Source organism: Synchiropus splendidus, chromosome 17 (assembly GCF_027744825.2).
Source record: "Synchiropus splendidus isolate RoL2022-P1 chromosome 17, RoL_Sspl_1.0, whole genome shotgun sequence".
Taxonomy (NCBI): Eukaryota; Metazoa; Chordata; class Actinopteri; order Syngnathiformes; family Callionymidae; genus Synchiropus; species Synchiropus splendidus.
In genome coordinates, this window is record NC_071350.1 from 7,220,684 (window position 1) to 7,237,930 (window position 17,247).

General features: G+C 41.9%; 1 protein-coding gene across 2 annotated transcripts in view; it reads left to right on the forward strand.

Annotated features, from left to right (window-relative positions):
• Positions 1 to 17,247, forward strand: part of opcml (opioid binding protein/cell adhesion molecule-like) — a 330,675-nt gene that overhangs the window by 132,429 nt on the left and 180,999 nt on the right. Inside the window, exon 2 of one of the 2 annotated variants that reach the window (XM_053847035.1) lies at positions 15,467 to 15,542. In XM_053847035.1, the coding sequence (XP_053703010.1) occupies positions 15,467 to 15,542 (76 nt within the window). Of the gene's footprint in view, positions 1 to 14,953; positions 15,543 to 17,247 lie in introns of those variants that run through there. The other variant, XM_053847034.1, reaches the window with a different exon arrangement.

A 17,247-nucleotide genomic window follows, 5' to 3' on the forward strand; every position in this document is an offset into this window, starting at 1 on the left:
TCCATCCAGGCGCTATCAGGTCAGCTTCACTGAGTTTTTACCAACATACAAGCACCAATATTTTACATTAAAAAAAAAGAAAAAATTGATCAGTACAGTGTGTGGATTAGTGGGTATTGGTCGATACCAGGCTTGAGTACTCGTACTGATACTGAAATGTCAAACTAAATGGCTCCTGATACCATGAAACCGACTTTACAGCAGTGTGCAGATTTTGAACGTCATCTTCCGAAAAAATTGTAAAATACATGTTTGTACTGGACAGGTAACCGTCACCCATGTAGAAACATATTTAAGACAAAAAAACCCCAAAAAAACTTGGTGTTGGCTACTTGTTTTGGGGAAATAAATGGTACCAGTGCGTCTCTAACTTCAACACAATGACTTTTGGCAATATTCAAATGAAACATTGTTGGGTTAGAAATGAGTGTCTTAAGCTTCAATTCAGTTGCGTTCAGTGAATACATTATCATCTGTGAAAACATCATAAGATCGCACATTTCAAACAAAGTCTTCCCTCAGTGGGGATTTTGCGATAAACTTTAACATCCAGTCAAACCAACCCCCTCTAGTGGTTACAACTGGTTCATGATAGTCCATTTATAGCACATTATAGTCCTAGAAATTGTTTCATACTTCTCACCTCTTTCAATACAATTGAAACTTTTGATATTTTTTTTTACAGATTTGTGTGAGCTTTATTGAATTACTTTTGAGCAGCTGGACTACTTTCACCAGACTCAAACTCAGTGTCACTGAACACCTCTTGCACCCAAGCAACTGCAACTGAAAATCGATTGTTTCAGGCTGTTAAATCGCCACATTATTGCTCCTATCGAAAAGAGAATTAACTTTCCTTGACATGTTATCTTTAATTAAATATATTAATCTCCCAAATACTGCTGCATTTTCAGTGTGCTGAGTGCAAAACAGCTCCAGTGGACAATTAAAAATGCAAAGGTCTGACTTGGTTTTTTTGCTTCGAGCTAAAAAGCAAAACACTAAAACCATGTTGTGTTGCAACGCCACACTGTGTGTGTGTGTGTGGTCTCAGCTGGTTGTCAAGTGTGAGTGTTCATCATGCCCGGGGCACTGGAATCAGTTCTCCAGCATTAATTTCTCATCTTTTTTTATGGTTTATGAATACAAGCTTTAATTACATCAGAAATGCAATCATGACTCTCACTCCTCTTCATCCAATTGAGATTGACAGGCTAACGACTGCGTCATATTTACCCGGGTCGCTTCTACAACGTTGTTTGGGTTGGAGGTGTGAGAGGGATGGAAGGGGACGGGCATCTATAGTTGGGTGGCTGAGAGTTTGAAGTGTGATTGTGCAGTAGTATATAAATTTTAAATAAAAATAAAATAAAAATTTACTTTAATGGAAGCAAAAAGCAAATAGAAATCATCCTTTAAGGAAACGTTACACAAAGCACTTTCACTGTGCAATGATCTTTTCCAAGTGGATGGGTGAGTGGTTGCATCAGAAGGCAGATAGTGAGCCAATATTGTATTGATCGATGATAGACAGCTGTCGGACTTAAAACCAATCTTGACCTGAAGACCAGCCTCATGTAAGCCATGTTGGACTTGGGATAGTTAGTCAAGGCGGGCAAGATCACAGCTATTGTTATACCTCGATTCCTGACCACAATCCGTTCCAGATGACCGTTTGAGAAGCTAATTGTTCGAAATCAGAATCAATTTTTCCCATTACAATGAATGGAAAAAGAAATAATGCGTTCCAAGCCTTAAAATAGTCTTTTGTAGGAGTGAATGTAGAGTGTCTGCTGCAGGTGCGCTGTTCCTCTATGTGTGTGGCCGCTGCATGTGGGAGGGGTTGCCGAGTGAGTGACGTCTCTCCAGAAGTGAAGAGGTGCCCGGTGCGTGTCCAGCTCTGAATGTGCGCTTCTGTGCAGTTTGGCTGTGACAAAGTCATAAACCAAGTAACTTAGCTCTGTCCCAGACTCGCCTCATCCCTGTCCCAGCTCCAGCCCACAACAGGACATCAAACCCTGGAGTGTGCGCTCCAGCCTCGGAGGTGTCGAGGAGCACCTCCCCTGTGACACTCTACCACGGTCCAGTGCGGAGACAGGAAAGGTTTTACACCTCAATATGAAGAAAAAACAGTCAGTAAATGTAGCTAACGGGACACGTCTGCATACAGAGGCTGCGTTATACACAATAACAAAGCGCGTCGTGGGTCAGCTGATCGATCCGTGCACATTATGTTTTTTTAGGACTTTTTTTGGGGGCGTTCGAGTTCTGGATTTTCGCAAAAAAATCTCAAAATTTTTGTTCAAACAAAAGTCCTGGACGTTTGAAAACCAAGGTACCACTGTGTGTGTGTGTGTGTATATATATATATATATATATATATATATATATATATATATTTATATATATATATAGGTTTAAAAATTATATAAGGTTTCTCTGAAATGGTTGTCCAACTAGTGGGCACTGAAAGTGAGGACACTGTCTCATGAACACAAGGGGTTCTTTTCATGCATTACGGAGGTTTCTTGTATTTGTGTGTTGTCACTGCAAATGTACAAATTGTATAGATTCCACAAAACACATTACAGTTTTACGAACATTTTTTAACCAAATGCTTACAGTACAAAGAGGATAGTTTCACAAGGTTCAAACGTGACGCACACTGAGCTCTACGATTACAACTGAGAAAATACACCATACATTATCTATGTAGAAACAAGAGCACCTACTCTACATACGTATTCAAACGATCCTTAAATAAGACGATGTCTCGCTCTGACAAGTACACCCACTGTTTTTAATGTTTTACAATTTGAATTCACCAAATGTATCGTGAGATCTCCGATGTACTGTATGTTTCCAGTCCCACCTCGCGTCACACATTTAATATTTGATTTTGGATACAAAAGAGGCTGAAGTCAGAGAGAGAACTTGTGCAGAGGGAAAAGGATTATAGAGAAAGAAGAAGGTCAGCGAAGAAAGAGAAACCAGTGATATTCAAGGGAAATAAGACGATGGTTGCTTCTGCATAAAGGTACTTGAGCACTGCCTTCCAATTCGTTTTAGTGTTTGAGTTGATCTTTTGACCCTTCTGGCTGAAAACTTTATTTCACTTTTTGGCAGTTAACTTTTGCATTTGGAGTTTTTGGAGCTGTCTAATAATTATCGCTGGATATCCAGGCGATACATACATTTAATAAAAAAAAATACTTCTAAAGTATATAAGACAAAGACCGCACATAATAGGAAATAAATAATCCTCATGATTCTAAAATATTCCTTAAACTATCAGTCTTCACAAGCAAAAAATAAATGCTGTACGCAGTTATGCTTCCAGGCTTCTAAACTAATCTTTTAATTTTCATCTTGAATTTTTATTTTGATGTATATCTCGCTTTACAACAAGTGGGGCCTGTTGTTTGCGGCTTCTTTAGTATTGCTTAGGGGATCATTTGGAAATTGAGTTGCGCTTGAGGTTATTTTCCGTCAGGGAAGTGTCCTTGATATTAAAAAGTTTGAAAAACACAGCGCTGCCTCGCTTTGAATTGTTTACGTGCCAAAGTTTCGGATGAAGTTGACCGACTCAATACCTGCTTTGATGGAGTTCTTTCCCAAACATTCCCACTCCATACGTCACTGTCAAATCCGCCACGACCGGGTGGTTCATTCATATCAGAAGGCATTAGTTCCATCTGATGAATATTTGGATTGAAGCCGCTCAGTCAGAGGCAGGGGTCCATCTCTCTTCCACACTTTGTTCTAAATGAGCACGGCGGTGAGGCGCTACCATCAGCCTGGATGCTGTTGTTGTCACCGTCAAGATTGTTTATGACCTGCGGGGCCAGAACACAGCCGCATTCATGTAAATGCAGCCACTATTTGGGCTTTTTTTTTTTTGCAATAGCTCAATCTTTTGAGGATTTTAGTGCGGTCGGGACATTGACCAGGCAGCGCCAGATTTGCCTTCTTGCTTCTTGTTTATAGTCTGCAGTGGTCAGTACCTAGCCAAAGAGCTTCTGGTCACGCAATGGATTTTATTCCGATCTGGGACCACACGCTGCATACTTTTCTGTTGACGAATTTTGAGTAAACATTGGTGAAACACAGAACTTAAGTCTTTGGATTTGAGAAACCATCTCAATAAAACATCATCTACTGAAGCTCTTCACATGCAAACAGAAGAAGGCAGTTCTTTTACCGGAATATTACAGTTACACTTTATACATACATACCTGCTCAGTTTACCATCGCTTAGTCCTGTACAGGGTTGCGGGGAGTGACCCAGACCTGACTCAGTGGTCAGTGGCTGAGAGGCAGGAATACATCCCGGACAGGTCGCCAGTCCATCGCAGGGCACACACACCATTCACACACATATCTAGGGGTAATTTTAGAGTGACTCGTGAGCATGTTTTTGGACTGTCAGAGGAAACTCGGAGTACCTGGAGAAAACCCCACACAGGCACAGGGAGAACAAGCACACTCCGCCCAGAAACGGCCAGAGCTTGATTTGAACCCTGCTATCGAGTAAGATACATGTGTTATCTTGAAACTGGATGGATGGATCGAGGCCACCTGCACATGTTCTCTTTAGAATTTAACCAACTATTCACCAACAATACGTCCACCGAGGGGCTCATTTCATGGCAACTTGTAAATGATACCACAGGATCAACTCCATCAGTAATTCAAGAATCATGTCGACTGAGGGTAAAAAGGAAGTAGCTGGACACACTCTCACCACGAGACCAGCAGCGACATTAGACTGGCAGTCTAGATTCAAGCAACTGCAAATCAGTGTTGATATTCTGCCACAGAGACGCATGAAAGTAGATTTATTTTAATCTTTCGCAAGTAGGGATTGGAACTTTTCACATTTGAACCAATAAAACGCCAATGTCTGGTACCAGGGAATTGGTATCAGTACTCCAGGGTACTAATTTTCTGTAGTTTTCCATGTGCTTATGTGGTAATACACCTTCATTTCTTTAATAATAAACCCCAAACTTTTAAAATAAATACATTTATTTCTCTGTATATAAACGTTAATAAATACAAGTAACACCCGACTTACGACCGGGATCGGTTCCGACCAGAAGTCAGATTGGACTTAAGTGGAATGCCATTCAAAATAGCCGACACAAGGGTTATAGATACTACTGTAGTGGTAGATCACTACGTGAGAGTGAGATGCTGGGATACTATGCTGCTGTAACTGTTGTACACGATGCAGGGCTGCTACGTGCTGCTGTGCCAGACAATGAATAAAAAACATAAGCATCTGCTGGCTGTGGTCGTAAGACCTCAGTCGGACCTCAGTCGAGCAGGTCGTAATTCGGACGTTACTTGTATTAAGGGCTCTGGTGTCAAAATGTATTATGAGCCCACAAAAAATTATAATAATAACATAGTTAATACTGATTTTAAAGTAAAAATGTCCACACGATTTGAGATTTCTGTCTGTTCTTCAAGGAGAAAAACAAGAGTAAGAAAACATGCTAGATGCTGGTACATGATACGGACTCAGTGCTAGTGGTAGACATTGGTCAGCCAGCTAGCAACTGGTAACAGAATCTGCAGGCCGTGGTTGTAAGTACGGGTGGACGTAAATCGAGCTTTTTTTTGCTCCATTGCAGATTCGAACAAATTTCGTCAAGGCAACCCTTAACTACAACTATACAGAGCGTTCAAGAACTGATACATGGTACCAAGTTACTCTGCAATACAGATGGAATTCAGTCGATATCATATTCAGGTCCCTTCCCTATTCACAAACTGTGTTTTATGGGGTAAATTTCTCTGGTTTTTGGTTCACAATCTGAAGATAGAAGCCATGCAAATGAGTGACAATTTCTTCCAGATTACCAAAACCACCGAAATCTATCTGTCCCTTGTCACATTGTCACACGAAACTATGCATACAGACACACAGATAGACAGGTAAGCAATACAGATAAGTCCCTGCACTCATTTTATTTGAGATTTTAAAAAGCCAGCCAGTCTATTCAGCTCCAAAGTCGAAGTGGCCCAATAGAAAACGCTTGGACTGGAGACTCAATTGGAAGATAAAGTCGATTCAGGCACATTTCGATCCTGAGGTTTGGCCTTTTGAAAGAGCACAAGCTTCCCGAGATACCAGAGAAGAGGGAGTCACAACAGTCAGGTCTGCAAGAAAGGGAATCCCTGAAAAAATATTTGCTGAAGAATGATAATTCTATAATTTCCTGGAATGTTTCACGACACAAAGCTTACTGTACATAACCCACAGTTCATGCTTGCAAATGTCTGCTCCGAGTTGAACGGCTCAAGGTGTTTCTTCAGCTCACCACTGCTGGCGAAGGCTTTCATTCTGTCCAACAGAAAAATCTGAACACATTGCTGTGTAAGTGATTGAGAAGACTGACCTTTAATTCCATTCAGGCAATTTGTCCGACACAAAGCTAACATCCATTGCGTCGGCGCGCCTCGGCTGCAGAAACCAAGCTAAACCATTTTCTTTTACATTACAGCTATAAATATGTATGACTGTGTCCAACAGACTTGTCGACGCCTTTCATATTTTTTTTCCTTGCCATTTTTAAATAAAAGCCGAGCGTTTAAATGTGTGACCTTCGAGCAGCTTTTACGTCAATAGGAGTCTTTCTAATGGTTTCACTATTGACATGCTGAGAATAATGAGGTGTGCGGAAGAGAAGTTACATTTAAGAGCTCAACTGAAATTCCTTTGGACAAAGGAATTTTTTTCATGAAAGCTTTTAATTTTGGCCCTCGGTGGAATGTCATGCTGCGGCAAATAAAAGCTTGCTGGATGCCAACAGGCTATCAATGCGGTGTTATGCTCATCAGAAACTCAGTTTGTTTGAACACTGGAATCGGGCTCTAAATGAAAGATTTGATTTTTGGTTTGGTTTTTGAAGGTGAATCGTATGTTATCCCCATAAGTGCATGTGCTATCGACCAATCCTAGCAAAGCAGGACGAAAACAGAAAGCAGCGAGGAAGGCGCGGTTATAGGCGGCGAGAGGGACATAGACAAGCTTTTGTTCTGACACTGCAGCTAAAGTTGATGAAAGCGTAAAGAGAAGTCCAGACGGAGGCAATCGCAGTTATCTGACATCAAAGTCAGGATCAGGAGTCGTACCGGAACAGAGAACAAAGCTAGCCTGAATTAAGCTACAATCTCCTGGTCTTCTAAAGTAAGATGAACCTGGCAAATGTAGATGTTTAGATATGAGTAAAATGAGAAAAGATCAAATGAAACACGCAGTGCTCAGCAAATCCCACAGCGACACATAACAAAATAAAACGGACTCAACGAAATACCAACTTCCTCCAACGAGAAGGAAAAAAAAAAACCACATCACACAGAAGTCAGAAGAAGTAGCCACAAGCGTCTCCACAAACACAAACCAGAGTCTTGTGTTTTATGATTTAATTTGTGTATGGAATTAAATGTAATTTTAGGCATTATGTTTTGTGATTTGTGTGTTTCTTACTGCTCTTATTTCAACTTTAAAAACACAGTTTTGTTTTTTTTTGTTTTGTTTTTTTTAACAGGGACTGCTTATCTACAGTGTTAGCAAGATGACAAGACATCACCACAACACGTGGATTTCTTTTTCATTTTGTCGTTTAATAAAGTCCTTTCTTTAATTAAATAAATACATAAAAAAAACAGCATGCAGTTCTGCAAATAGCACTCAGTAGTATGTGTTCAACTTAATAGCAGCATATATTTTCCCCTCCACTCAGCAATTTTATGTATGTGCCACAAGTGCACATGAAAAAATAAGGACTACAAGCAACAATTTACGACCGGGATTGGTTCCGACCAACTGGTCATAAGTCACATTGGACATAAGTCGAATGCCATTCATAGGTACCACTGTAGTGGTAGATGGCTGAGTGAGAGTGAGATGCTGGGATACTGTGCTGCCGTAACTGTTGTACGTGATGACGGGATGCTACGTGCTGCGGTGCCAAACACTGAATAAAAAATTTAAAAAAAATAGCATCTGCTGGCCGTGGTCGTAAGTACGGGTTCGACCTAAGTGGAGCAGGCCATAAGTTGCATGTTCCTTGTAATTCAGATATTTATAAACAACTCGGATTAATGCTATGAAATGACATAATAATAATGATATGTAATAACTGTAATAACTCACGTTTACAATAAAAGATGTGATCCTCCACATCAGAATTTTGCGACTCTGGTCCGTCTAGTCAATGCAGATTTTTGGTCAAAATATGGTGAATGCTTGGCCTAATAAAGTTTTTTGGGAAAAAAACAAGTGCTGAACATTGTGAGGAAATCTGTTAGGAATGCGCCGTTCTCCGACCGTTGTGAGTAGGGTGGCCATTTTGCTAACTTTAACTTGCTAAAACTTTGAAATGATAAACATTTCAAAAGGTGTTATAACTATGTACAATATTTGATAACTGACAAAAAAATGGGACCTTTTTTTTAATGGCACCTATTATTATTATTATTATTTTATTATTTATTTGCCTTGCTCCCTGCGACATACTTTCCGCCAATATTTATCATTTCCAATGTTGACTCACACGAATAAGTGTCCACTGATGCAGTTCTAGGCATATTGAGTCTATTGTTCCCCTGTTTCCCCATGAAAAACAAAAAAAAATCACCAGACTTGTGTTTACTCTTGGAGGTTAAGAGTGACGCAGAGTCAGCGATCGAGCCATTAGCGGGAGATAATTTACTCTCCCACAGTGATGGCAGTGAATGTGAGGGTGGGTAGATGGAGCAGGTCCCTAGTGGAACTCAGAGGCGGTAGATAGCGCTGGAAAACAGACTCGAGTCAATAAGAAAATAAAAGGTTGATGACGGGAAAAGACAGGGGAGTTGAAAGAAAAAAAGTAAAAAATAAGGAGTCAAATGAACACTGGACACAGAGAAGTGGAACAGCAGGTACATGGTCTATAACATAAATGATATGTATTGTAACATGTACAACAACTTCTATAAATAAAGTTTGTTCTCAGACTGGCTTGAGCATCAGCCCCTTTATTCACTCCACCCTTGTTTTTCCTTTGCTGGGGTATGAGCTCTCTTTGGTCAGCGGTGGGCTCATTGTCCGCTCACTCGGCCCGTCCTCTCTCGATATGAATGAAGATTAGCTTGAGCTGTTTGTACAAGCCACCCAGACTCTGATGTTAATTCAAGACAGCCGGAAATTATGTGAATGTCACTGCACGTGTAACTGAAATAAATGAGAAACACAACCCGCCTGGCGTCGAGCCGGACTGCACATAGCCGCAACCAATCAAAAAGACATTTATTTAACCGAAACGGCCGTGTTCATTTCAGCGTGTTAAAAATCAATATGTCCCTCCTCTTATTTTGAAAGCCGTTGATCTAGACCACCGGGTCTATTTTCCCCTTGCGCTCCCCATAACCGTGTTTGGGTGATACATCAACAGTGATTCATGCTGGCTGCGCAACAAACAATGCCGTTCTAATTCATCATGTTTCAGCAGCCCAGCGCCCGCACTCTGCGAAGCTTTAGCAAGGTCAGCGCAACAGCTGACCTGCTTTGAGGGGTCAAACACATCGTGGCACCGCTGGAAATGGATAGGTATCTATTTTATGCCACTTTCTAAAGCGGATTATTTTACCGCCTTGAATTATTTTTAGTCATGTCCAGTTACTACAGCAGTTTGTGGCAGAACCCCACACACTTTAGGTCAGCAGTTTCAATGGCTGCTCCTCAGAACAGACACGAATCCACAGATTTAAACCTCCAAAAAATATCTCACATGATCACAATATTCCAATTTTCCAAGTCAATGAATGCTGACTGGACGGTTTTGGGTCAACAATTGCATCGAGAGAAGAAGCTCAATGAATAGGGGAACCTGTTGCCGCTAGTCGACTATTATCGACTAATATATTAGATGTTCTGGGACCATCAAAACATCAAAATATTCAAACTACAGCAAACTATTCAAACCACCGTTCAACTAGAAGTTTATTTAGAATGTCCGACCCATGTCTCATATGTTTGCTCTAGTCAGTCTCACTCCTTGTTTTGCGCTCTATTTGACCACATTCTGGTCTCACTGTGGTGTCAAGCACCGATTGAGACAAGTTTGGCACGTCTGTGTGCTTATCACTTTTACCGGATCCACTTCATTTTTCAACTTCTGACTTTCTGCCTGAATGACCTGCTTCACACGGACCCCCTGGAAAAAATAAAGAAAGAAAGAAGAGGCGTGGATCCTCCGCAACATAGAGCAACGGGGTGCGTCTGGGACACTGCAGAGACGCCCCACTGCGTCCCTGGTGGACAACGCCAGAATGACTAAAACGGTAGTGTTTCAGTTCTGGTGTGTCAGTTTTGCCGTGCTTACGCCCTCAGTGGAAACCAGGGGTAATTGTTAAGATAGTCCAGTCGACAGCTAGTGGTTGTAATTTAACAAACAACTCGTGTTTGACAAATTACATCCATTTTTTTTCCTCACATTTGAATGACTATTTATACAATAGGCACAGAAGTCTCGATGTTTGTCTAGCTGTACACATCATACGACGACAAGTTCAATAACCGTTAAGATAGCCAGCGACTCGTCGACTATTAAAATGGTCGTTCGTTGCAGCCCTAGTTATAAGTGACCAACGGTGCCAACATTCAGCCTGTGTTACCAATTGCTAGCTGGCTGACCTATGTCTACCACTGGCACTGGAGTCCGTATCATGTACCAGCTGCTAGCATGTTTTCCTACTCTGGCTTTCCTCCTGAAAGAAAGGACAAACATCTCAAATCGTGTTGACATTTTTACATTGAAATCAGTATTTACCTTATTATTGAGCCAATTTTTTGTGGGTTCTATAAAAAGCCTCGGTCATAATACACCAGGGTCCTTAATACAAGGAGCATCCGACTTATGAGATGCTCGACTTACATCCACCCGTACTCAGCATCTCACTCTCACGCAGCGATCTACCACGACAGTAGTACCTATAAGTCTCGCGACAGAATGGCATTCGACTTATGTCCAATCCGACTTGCGACCGGTTGGTCGGAACCGATCTCGGTCTTAGGTTGGATGTTACTTTTACTGTGTTGTGCCATGTAGAGCGGTTCATTAAGTTCGCATAAGCTTGTGTCCTTCCAACATTGCGTGAACCATGAAAGACTCAATTGTTGTGAGTCTTGCGTTGCACCTCGTAATTCCTCACACTATCTAAATAAACAAGCCGTGATTCAGTCTGCTACTCAAACCCCACACTCTGTTCAGTGTGTGCGAATGGCGATCCTGGCGACTCATCCCCCAACTTCCCTCTCACTTTGAACCAACACTTGCAGGTGGAATCGGTGGAAGTATCCTCTCTTGCCTTGACTCTAATTAAGACACTACATCTTAGATTTTGCTGAGGTCAGGAAAATAGGTTCTACTTAAAAGCCATTAAAACACACACACACACACACACGCCGAGGACCTGTGTGGCGGTCGACGAAGATATCGTTTTAATTAAGTCTTATCTTGAGCTAATTTCTGCAGCACAGGCTATCATCACCTTTCCTGCACAACAGCCCGTCTGGTAAACCGCAGCACAGTTGTGTAGATCCACACACGCCACGTCACCTTAAACAACACCACCAATATATTCCGGAATATTCGTTAAAAATATTATTCATTTACAGCTTACGATCCAGATTTTGTGCTGCTGTGTTTGAACTGATCGTGGATTTTCTTTTATAAAACTTGCAGTCAAAATAATGTGAGCAGCTGATCCGTCATGCTGTTCTGGTTATACTCAGCAAATAAGCTACCAATGAGAAGGAGCATGACTTCTATACAAAGCAAATCCAGCAGGGCTTTTAGCAGCCCCACGCCAGATGAGAACAATGTCACGTGTCACTTTCCCCGATGGTAGCTGACACCCCGAAGCTTTCAGCGTATTGTCATTCGCTGCCCCCAATCCAATATCTCCTCGCAGACTCAAATGGATGTGAGGATAAAGAAATGGCGACTTGAGAGGCTCAGAAGCTGTCAGCGTAAATTCAGAGTGCTGCTCTTTAGCGATGTGCTGCCAAGTGCCACTCAGGCACCTTGGTGGTCAGCGGCTGTCAAAGGAATACAGATGTTTTACGCCATCATTAATCACAGTGGACAGGGTTCAGGTAAGTTCCATCCTGAAGTTGATATTGACGCTGTGAACTACTGAATCTGCCCATTTTTTCTGTTATGCAGTGTGATTTAACTTAGAGTGAATAAGTTTAAATAGTGGATTTGGTCGTTTTATCTTCACGGTAAGGTGATCAAAGGGCGTCTTATATTTTACTCTGACTTACTCCCCTCTGAATCCACCTTCTGCCTTTGAGTTTCTGTGGAAACAGATGGATGCTATTGAAGTTGTGAAGTCCGGACGCAAAATTCACGACACAGAGTCGTGCAGAATTTGGTCTTCCGCATTCCATGTTGATAGGAGGTGTAACAAAATGCTGAATTAATTTCACAGAAATCTCTTGTTTTAGCGTTATCCTTGACACCCCTGGAAAACACATGATGGTTTCTTCCAATGCATTAACTTCCGGGTCTGTGTGAGATGCGGTGATGCGTGTCACTACCTGATGTGGTCCGCCTGCCTATATGTAGCATTAAAATCTGGAAATTATACGTTTTTACGCGCATGCGTAAGTAGGTGCGCTGTTCGTCTTTGTGTGTGGCCGCTGCATGTGGGAGGGGTTGCCGAGTGAGTGACATCTATCCAGAAGGGAAGAGGTGCCCGGTGCGTGTCCAGCTCTGAATGTGCGCTTCTGTGCAGTTTGGCTGTGACAAAGTCATAAACCAAGTAACTTAGCTCTGTCCCAGACTCGCCTCATCCCTGTCCCAGCTCCAGCCCACAACAGGACATCAAACCCTGGAGTGTGCGCTCCAGCCTCGGAGGTGTGGAGAGCGAGCACCTCCCCTGTGACACTCTACCACGGTCCAGTGCGGAGACAGGAAAGGTTTTACACCTCAATATGAAGAAAAAACAGTCAGTAAATGTAGCTAACGGGACACGTCTGTATACAGAGGCTGCGTTACACACAATAACAAAGCGCGTCGTGGGTCAGCTGATCGGTCCGCGCACCTTATGTTTTTTTCCGGCTTTTTTCGTGGGCGTGTGAGTTCTGGATTTTCGTTCAAAATCAGAAGCAAAAAAGCAAAGTCCGGGACATTCGAAAACCGAGCTACTACTGTACTTCATTTAAAACTCTCTATAGCTGGTTATATTGATGCTTCCCAGGTCATAAGCTAAGCAGGGAATGTTTAAAACTTGGAATAAAAAAATAAAACCACAAAATACCAAGTAATCTATGTCATTTTACCTGGTGAGGCGAGGTACAATCTGGTATCAGATCAGTGTGTCAACACGGCTGTAGCATGCTGCGAAGCAGCCAGTGATGAGGGCGACAGCAAACAGTCAGTGAGCCAGCCTCAATTAACCTGGAAAGCAGGAGCACAGGCAAAAAGCAAACAGAATATGGAACCATCGGGGATGTGACCTCACTTGAGTCTCTGTGCTGTGTGTGTACAATTATGCATACATGATGTTTGCACCGAAAATACCTTTAAAATGTATTACCAGAGAGTTGGATTGTAGAGTGAGCTCAATACAAAACAGTTACCTCTGCACTTCACTTTGTGATCATTATGAAAATACTATCATAAGACTCCAGCAATAGGCAAAGCTTTCCTTTCCCTTCTAACAAACAAACATCAACACACTTTTTACTTCTCAAGAACTGGTGGGGATAATTTGTTAATAATGTGAAATTGCTTTTAAAAGTGGTATTTGTAAAACTAGAATAAATAACTTAAACACTATTAATTATTCAATATTCAATATTCTAATCACAATGGCCGCTGTCTGTCTTTTGTTTCTTTGCATTCATTTGTTTTTCACTTTTTTTCCCAAGTTCAAAAACTCAATTCAGTCATTATTTCTTTCCATAAATATGCTTTTTTAATCACTGAGGAATTATTCATAATACCTCTGGGTGCAGAGTTATGCAACTGAATCATATATTCTCAGTAAACTCAGAGTATCATTTAAATATTTCAACGTCAAGATGAATGTTCTATTCGAAAATGTTCCTCGTCAAAAAATATGACTACTTTAAGAACAACAAACAATCATCTCAATATGGGTATTTATGAACAGCAGACAGCATAGTTTATTGTATAATTATTACCATATTCCTGTTCATGATCTGTTCTGGTGAGTTGTTTCTTCAATATTTAATCTGGTACTTTATGCCCCTTTTTTGTGGCTTACTATAACGTATGAATACATGAAGTTGAAATTATATTCAAAACGAAATGAAATGCTTTGAAAAATACATCACCAACAAAGCACAGAAAATTTGTGTCTTACCTAGATAATTTGTCCTTTGGCGATTAAAAATGTTGTGAACTAAGTAAACAGCAATTTGATAGATTCTAAAAAATAAAATAAAATAAAATAAAACCACCCTTGATATTAACTTCATGAATTAGCAATACATATATGATTAGAAAACTATATATATATATATATATATATATATATATATATATATATATATATATATATATATATATATATATATATATATATATAATCATAAAAATAAATTAATTTAGATAATATGCGTCTCTTTCTTAAAAAAATAAAATAAATAAAAATGCTGGGAATTAGAAAGTAGGTGGATTGTTTTGGTGTTAATCCAAATCAATGGTGAAACTTTCACGTCTTGAATCTGGAGTTTTATCAGCTCAGTTCCCGCAGGAGTCGCGTCGGTTCCTTGGCGACCCGGTGGTCCTCAGCGTTTTGGGCATAACAGCTGCGCATGTGAGCAGACTGAGTCCATATGGTCCTCATGGCGAAGTGAGGGCGCGAGCTGGCGACGGAGAGAAAGCGCGAGAGAGGGAGGGATGGAGCGCGCCAGAGAGCGCATTCAGCTTCTTGCTCTCAGCGCGCACAGTCGTACGCAGTCTCGAAACAGTGAAGACTCTGAGAGAGTGTGAGAGGGAGCGAGAAGAGAGAGACGAGACGCACAACACACGCACTTGTTTCGGAGAGTGTGGGGGGCTTCTGAGTTGCGCGTGTGTGTGCGTGTTTGCGAGAGCATCCATTTCACGGAGATTACAGTTGGAAGCGGAGGAGGCGGCGGCGGCTGCGCGCATCTCCGAGGACCACGCTGCTGTTCCTCTCTTCAAGTCACTTTCCACGAACGGCTGAAGGGCGGAGAGACACTTTCCCCCTCCACCTCCGATCCGAGCATCCTCTCTGACAACTGCTCCCTTGACGGAATATCTTCAAGTTCACCCCCCCGTGTTCTGCATTGTTTCCCCCCCTGGAAGTTGCGCAGCGGCAGCAAAAGAGAAAATGGGAATTTGTGGACGTTTGGCGCTGTCTGGGAGATGCCTGGCGCTCCTCGGACTTAAATTGTTATTCCTTGTACCCGCAGGAGTTCCGGCCAGGAGCGGGGATTCTGTATTAAAGGACAACATCACCGTGAGACAAGGAGACAGCGCCGTCTTGAAGTAAGTCTGTTTTTCCCGTCATTGTGCTGAAGGCGCGACGCGCTGCCGCGCTCTTCAAGTGCGTCAAAGGTCATGAAACGCGTTTCTTTCCACTGAATCAAGTAGTTTTCTCGGGGAGCGAACTCTCGTCTGGCTTGTTGTCCGTCAGTCCGATTGATCCGGTGTCGTGTTTGGGTTGCTGGTGCTGTAGATTAATGACACAATTATCCCGTTAACTCTCGGGATTGTGTTATACAACTGATAAATGCTCCAGAAGATGTGGTGGTCACCTGCTTCCATTCGATGTTAACCTCGGTTTGTTGTCGTCTTTTCGCTCCTCAGTTGGTTCTCTGTGCTGCTGCCTGTGAAAGTGTTGTGGGCTGCTCACAAGTGAGCAGGTGCTTAACTGAATTCATGCTTGTACAGAACATCCACAGCACTATTTTAGTCAAATACTGTAATGTGGAGTCGAAATATTAACAGCAATGAGAGGGTTAAATAAGGGAAAAGTCAGTGTGCATGAGCCAGGAATGGCAAGGCTTATTCCTAGAAATTGGATTGGTGGGTGGGTCCAGCCTTGTTGCACTGGTCCCTGGATGGAAGGTGAGATCAAGTGCGAGTGAGGTGTCAATTCATTTTCTAAATGATGTTGAAGATGGGGTTAGTACTGGTGAAAACAAAGTTTGCTGAAACATATCAACTGGGTGGATGGAATGAAGGACCAAGAGATGGAGTGGAGTAATTTCTCAGGGGATCCGTGGGGCGGAGAGCAGGCTGGGTTTGGAGTGTGATTCAGAACGGTTAGTTTCTGAATTGTTGTGTGTCTAGAAATCCTAAAAAAACAGGTGAAGTTTTTAAGTGGATGGACTGTATTAAAAATGATAGGTGGATAGGCAGCTGGAGGAGGGTGAATGTTCACGTGTATTATTGGACACCATTTGGCCGTATGACGAATGGTAGAATGGCAAATGTGTCGAATAAAAAAGTCTGGTTTTAGGCGGATCAATGTGTTTATAAATGGCGAGTTGAGGGATGGATGGATGGCGAGACGGATGAGTTTAGAATTGATCGCTGAAGGGGTTGATTTATGAGTAGAAAGTTTTAATCAGGAATTCCTCCTGAAGTTTGTGGTAGAAGCGGGAACTTAGCTAACAACCTTCCCTGGTCTCACCGTTCTGACGCATCGATCGGTGGAACATGAAGTATTGCAACTGTCTTCAGCCCTTAGGGGTGACCTCGCGAAGACAAAGCACGGACTGTTATGTGCACTGTCACCCACTGTCTCACGACACCACACTCAATTCATATCATAGAAAGACAATACACGTCTTGATTCTAACTCATTGCAAATCTAATGTTTGTTTAGACTCAATGCGAGAGTGAGTTAGCTTCTAGCTTGTGCCGGTGGCCTGGTATTAAACACTAAATGTAAAAGGTGGATCGGATTCTGGCTGTAGAGTGAGACAATATCTGAAAAGAAAAGAAATTTACAGCTTCAATTGTGTTTTTATTGAGGCGCACATGAGTTTCTCACCATATAGCGCCTTTATTTAGGATGCAGGAATTCATAGACACTGATGAGTCATAGATGTTCGATGTGAGTGGGAAGTGACTTGTGGATTCGCCAAACTCCTCAGGATGGACGTCAGATCTCACGCGAGTGAGTGAGCGATCGCTCCGGCTGTTGACCGGGTTTCACTTCCTGTGCATGTATTCGCGTACAAAC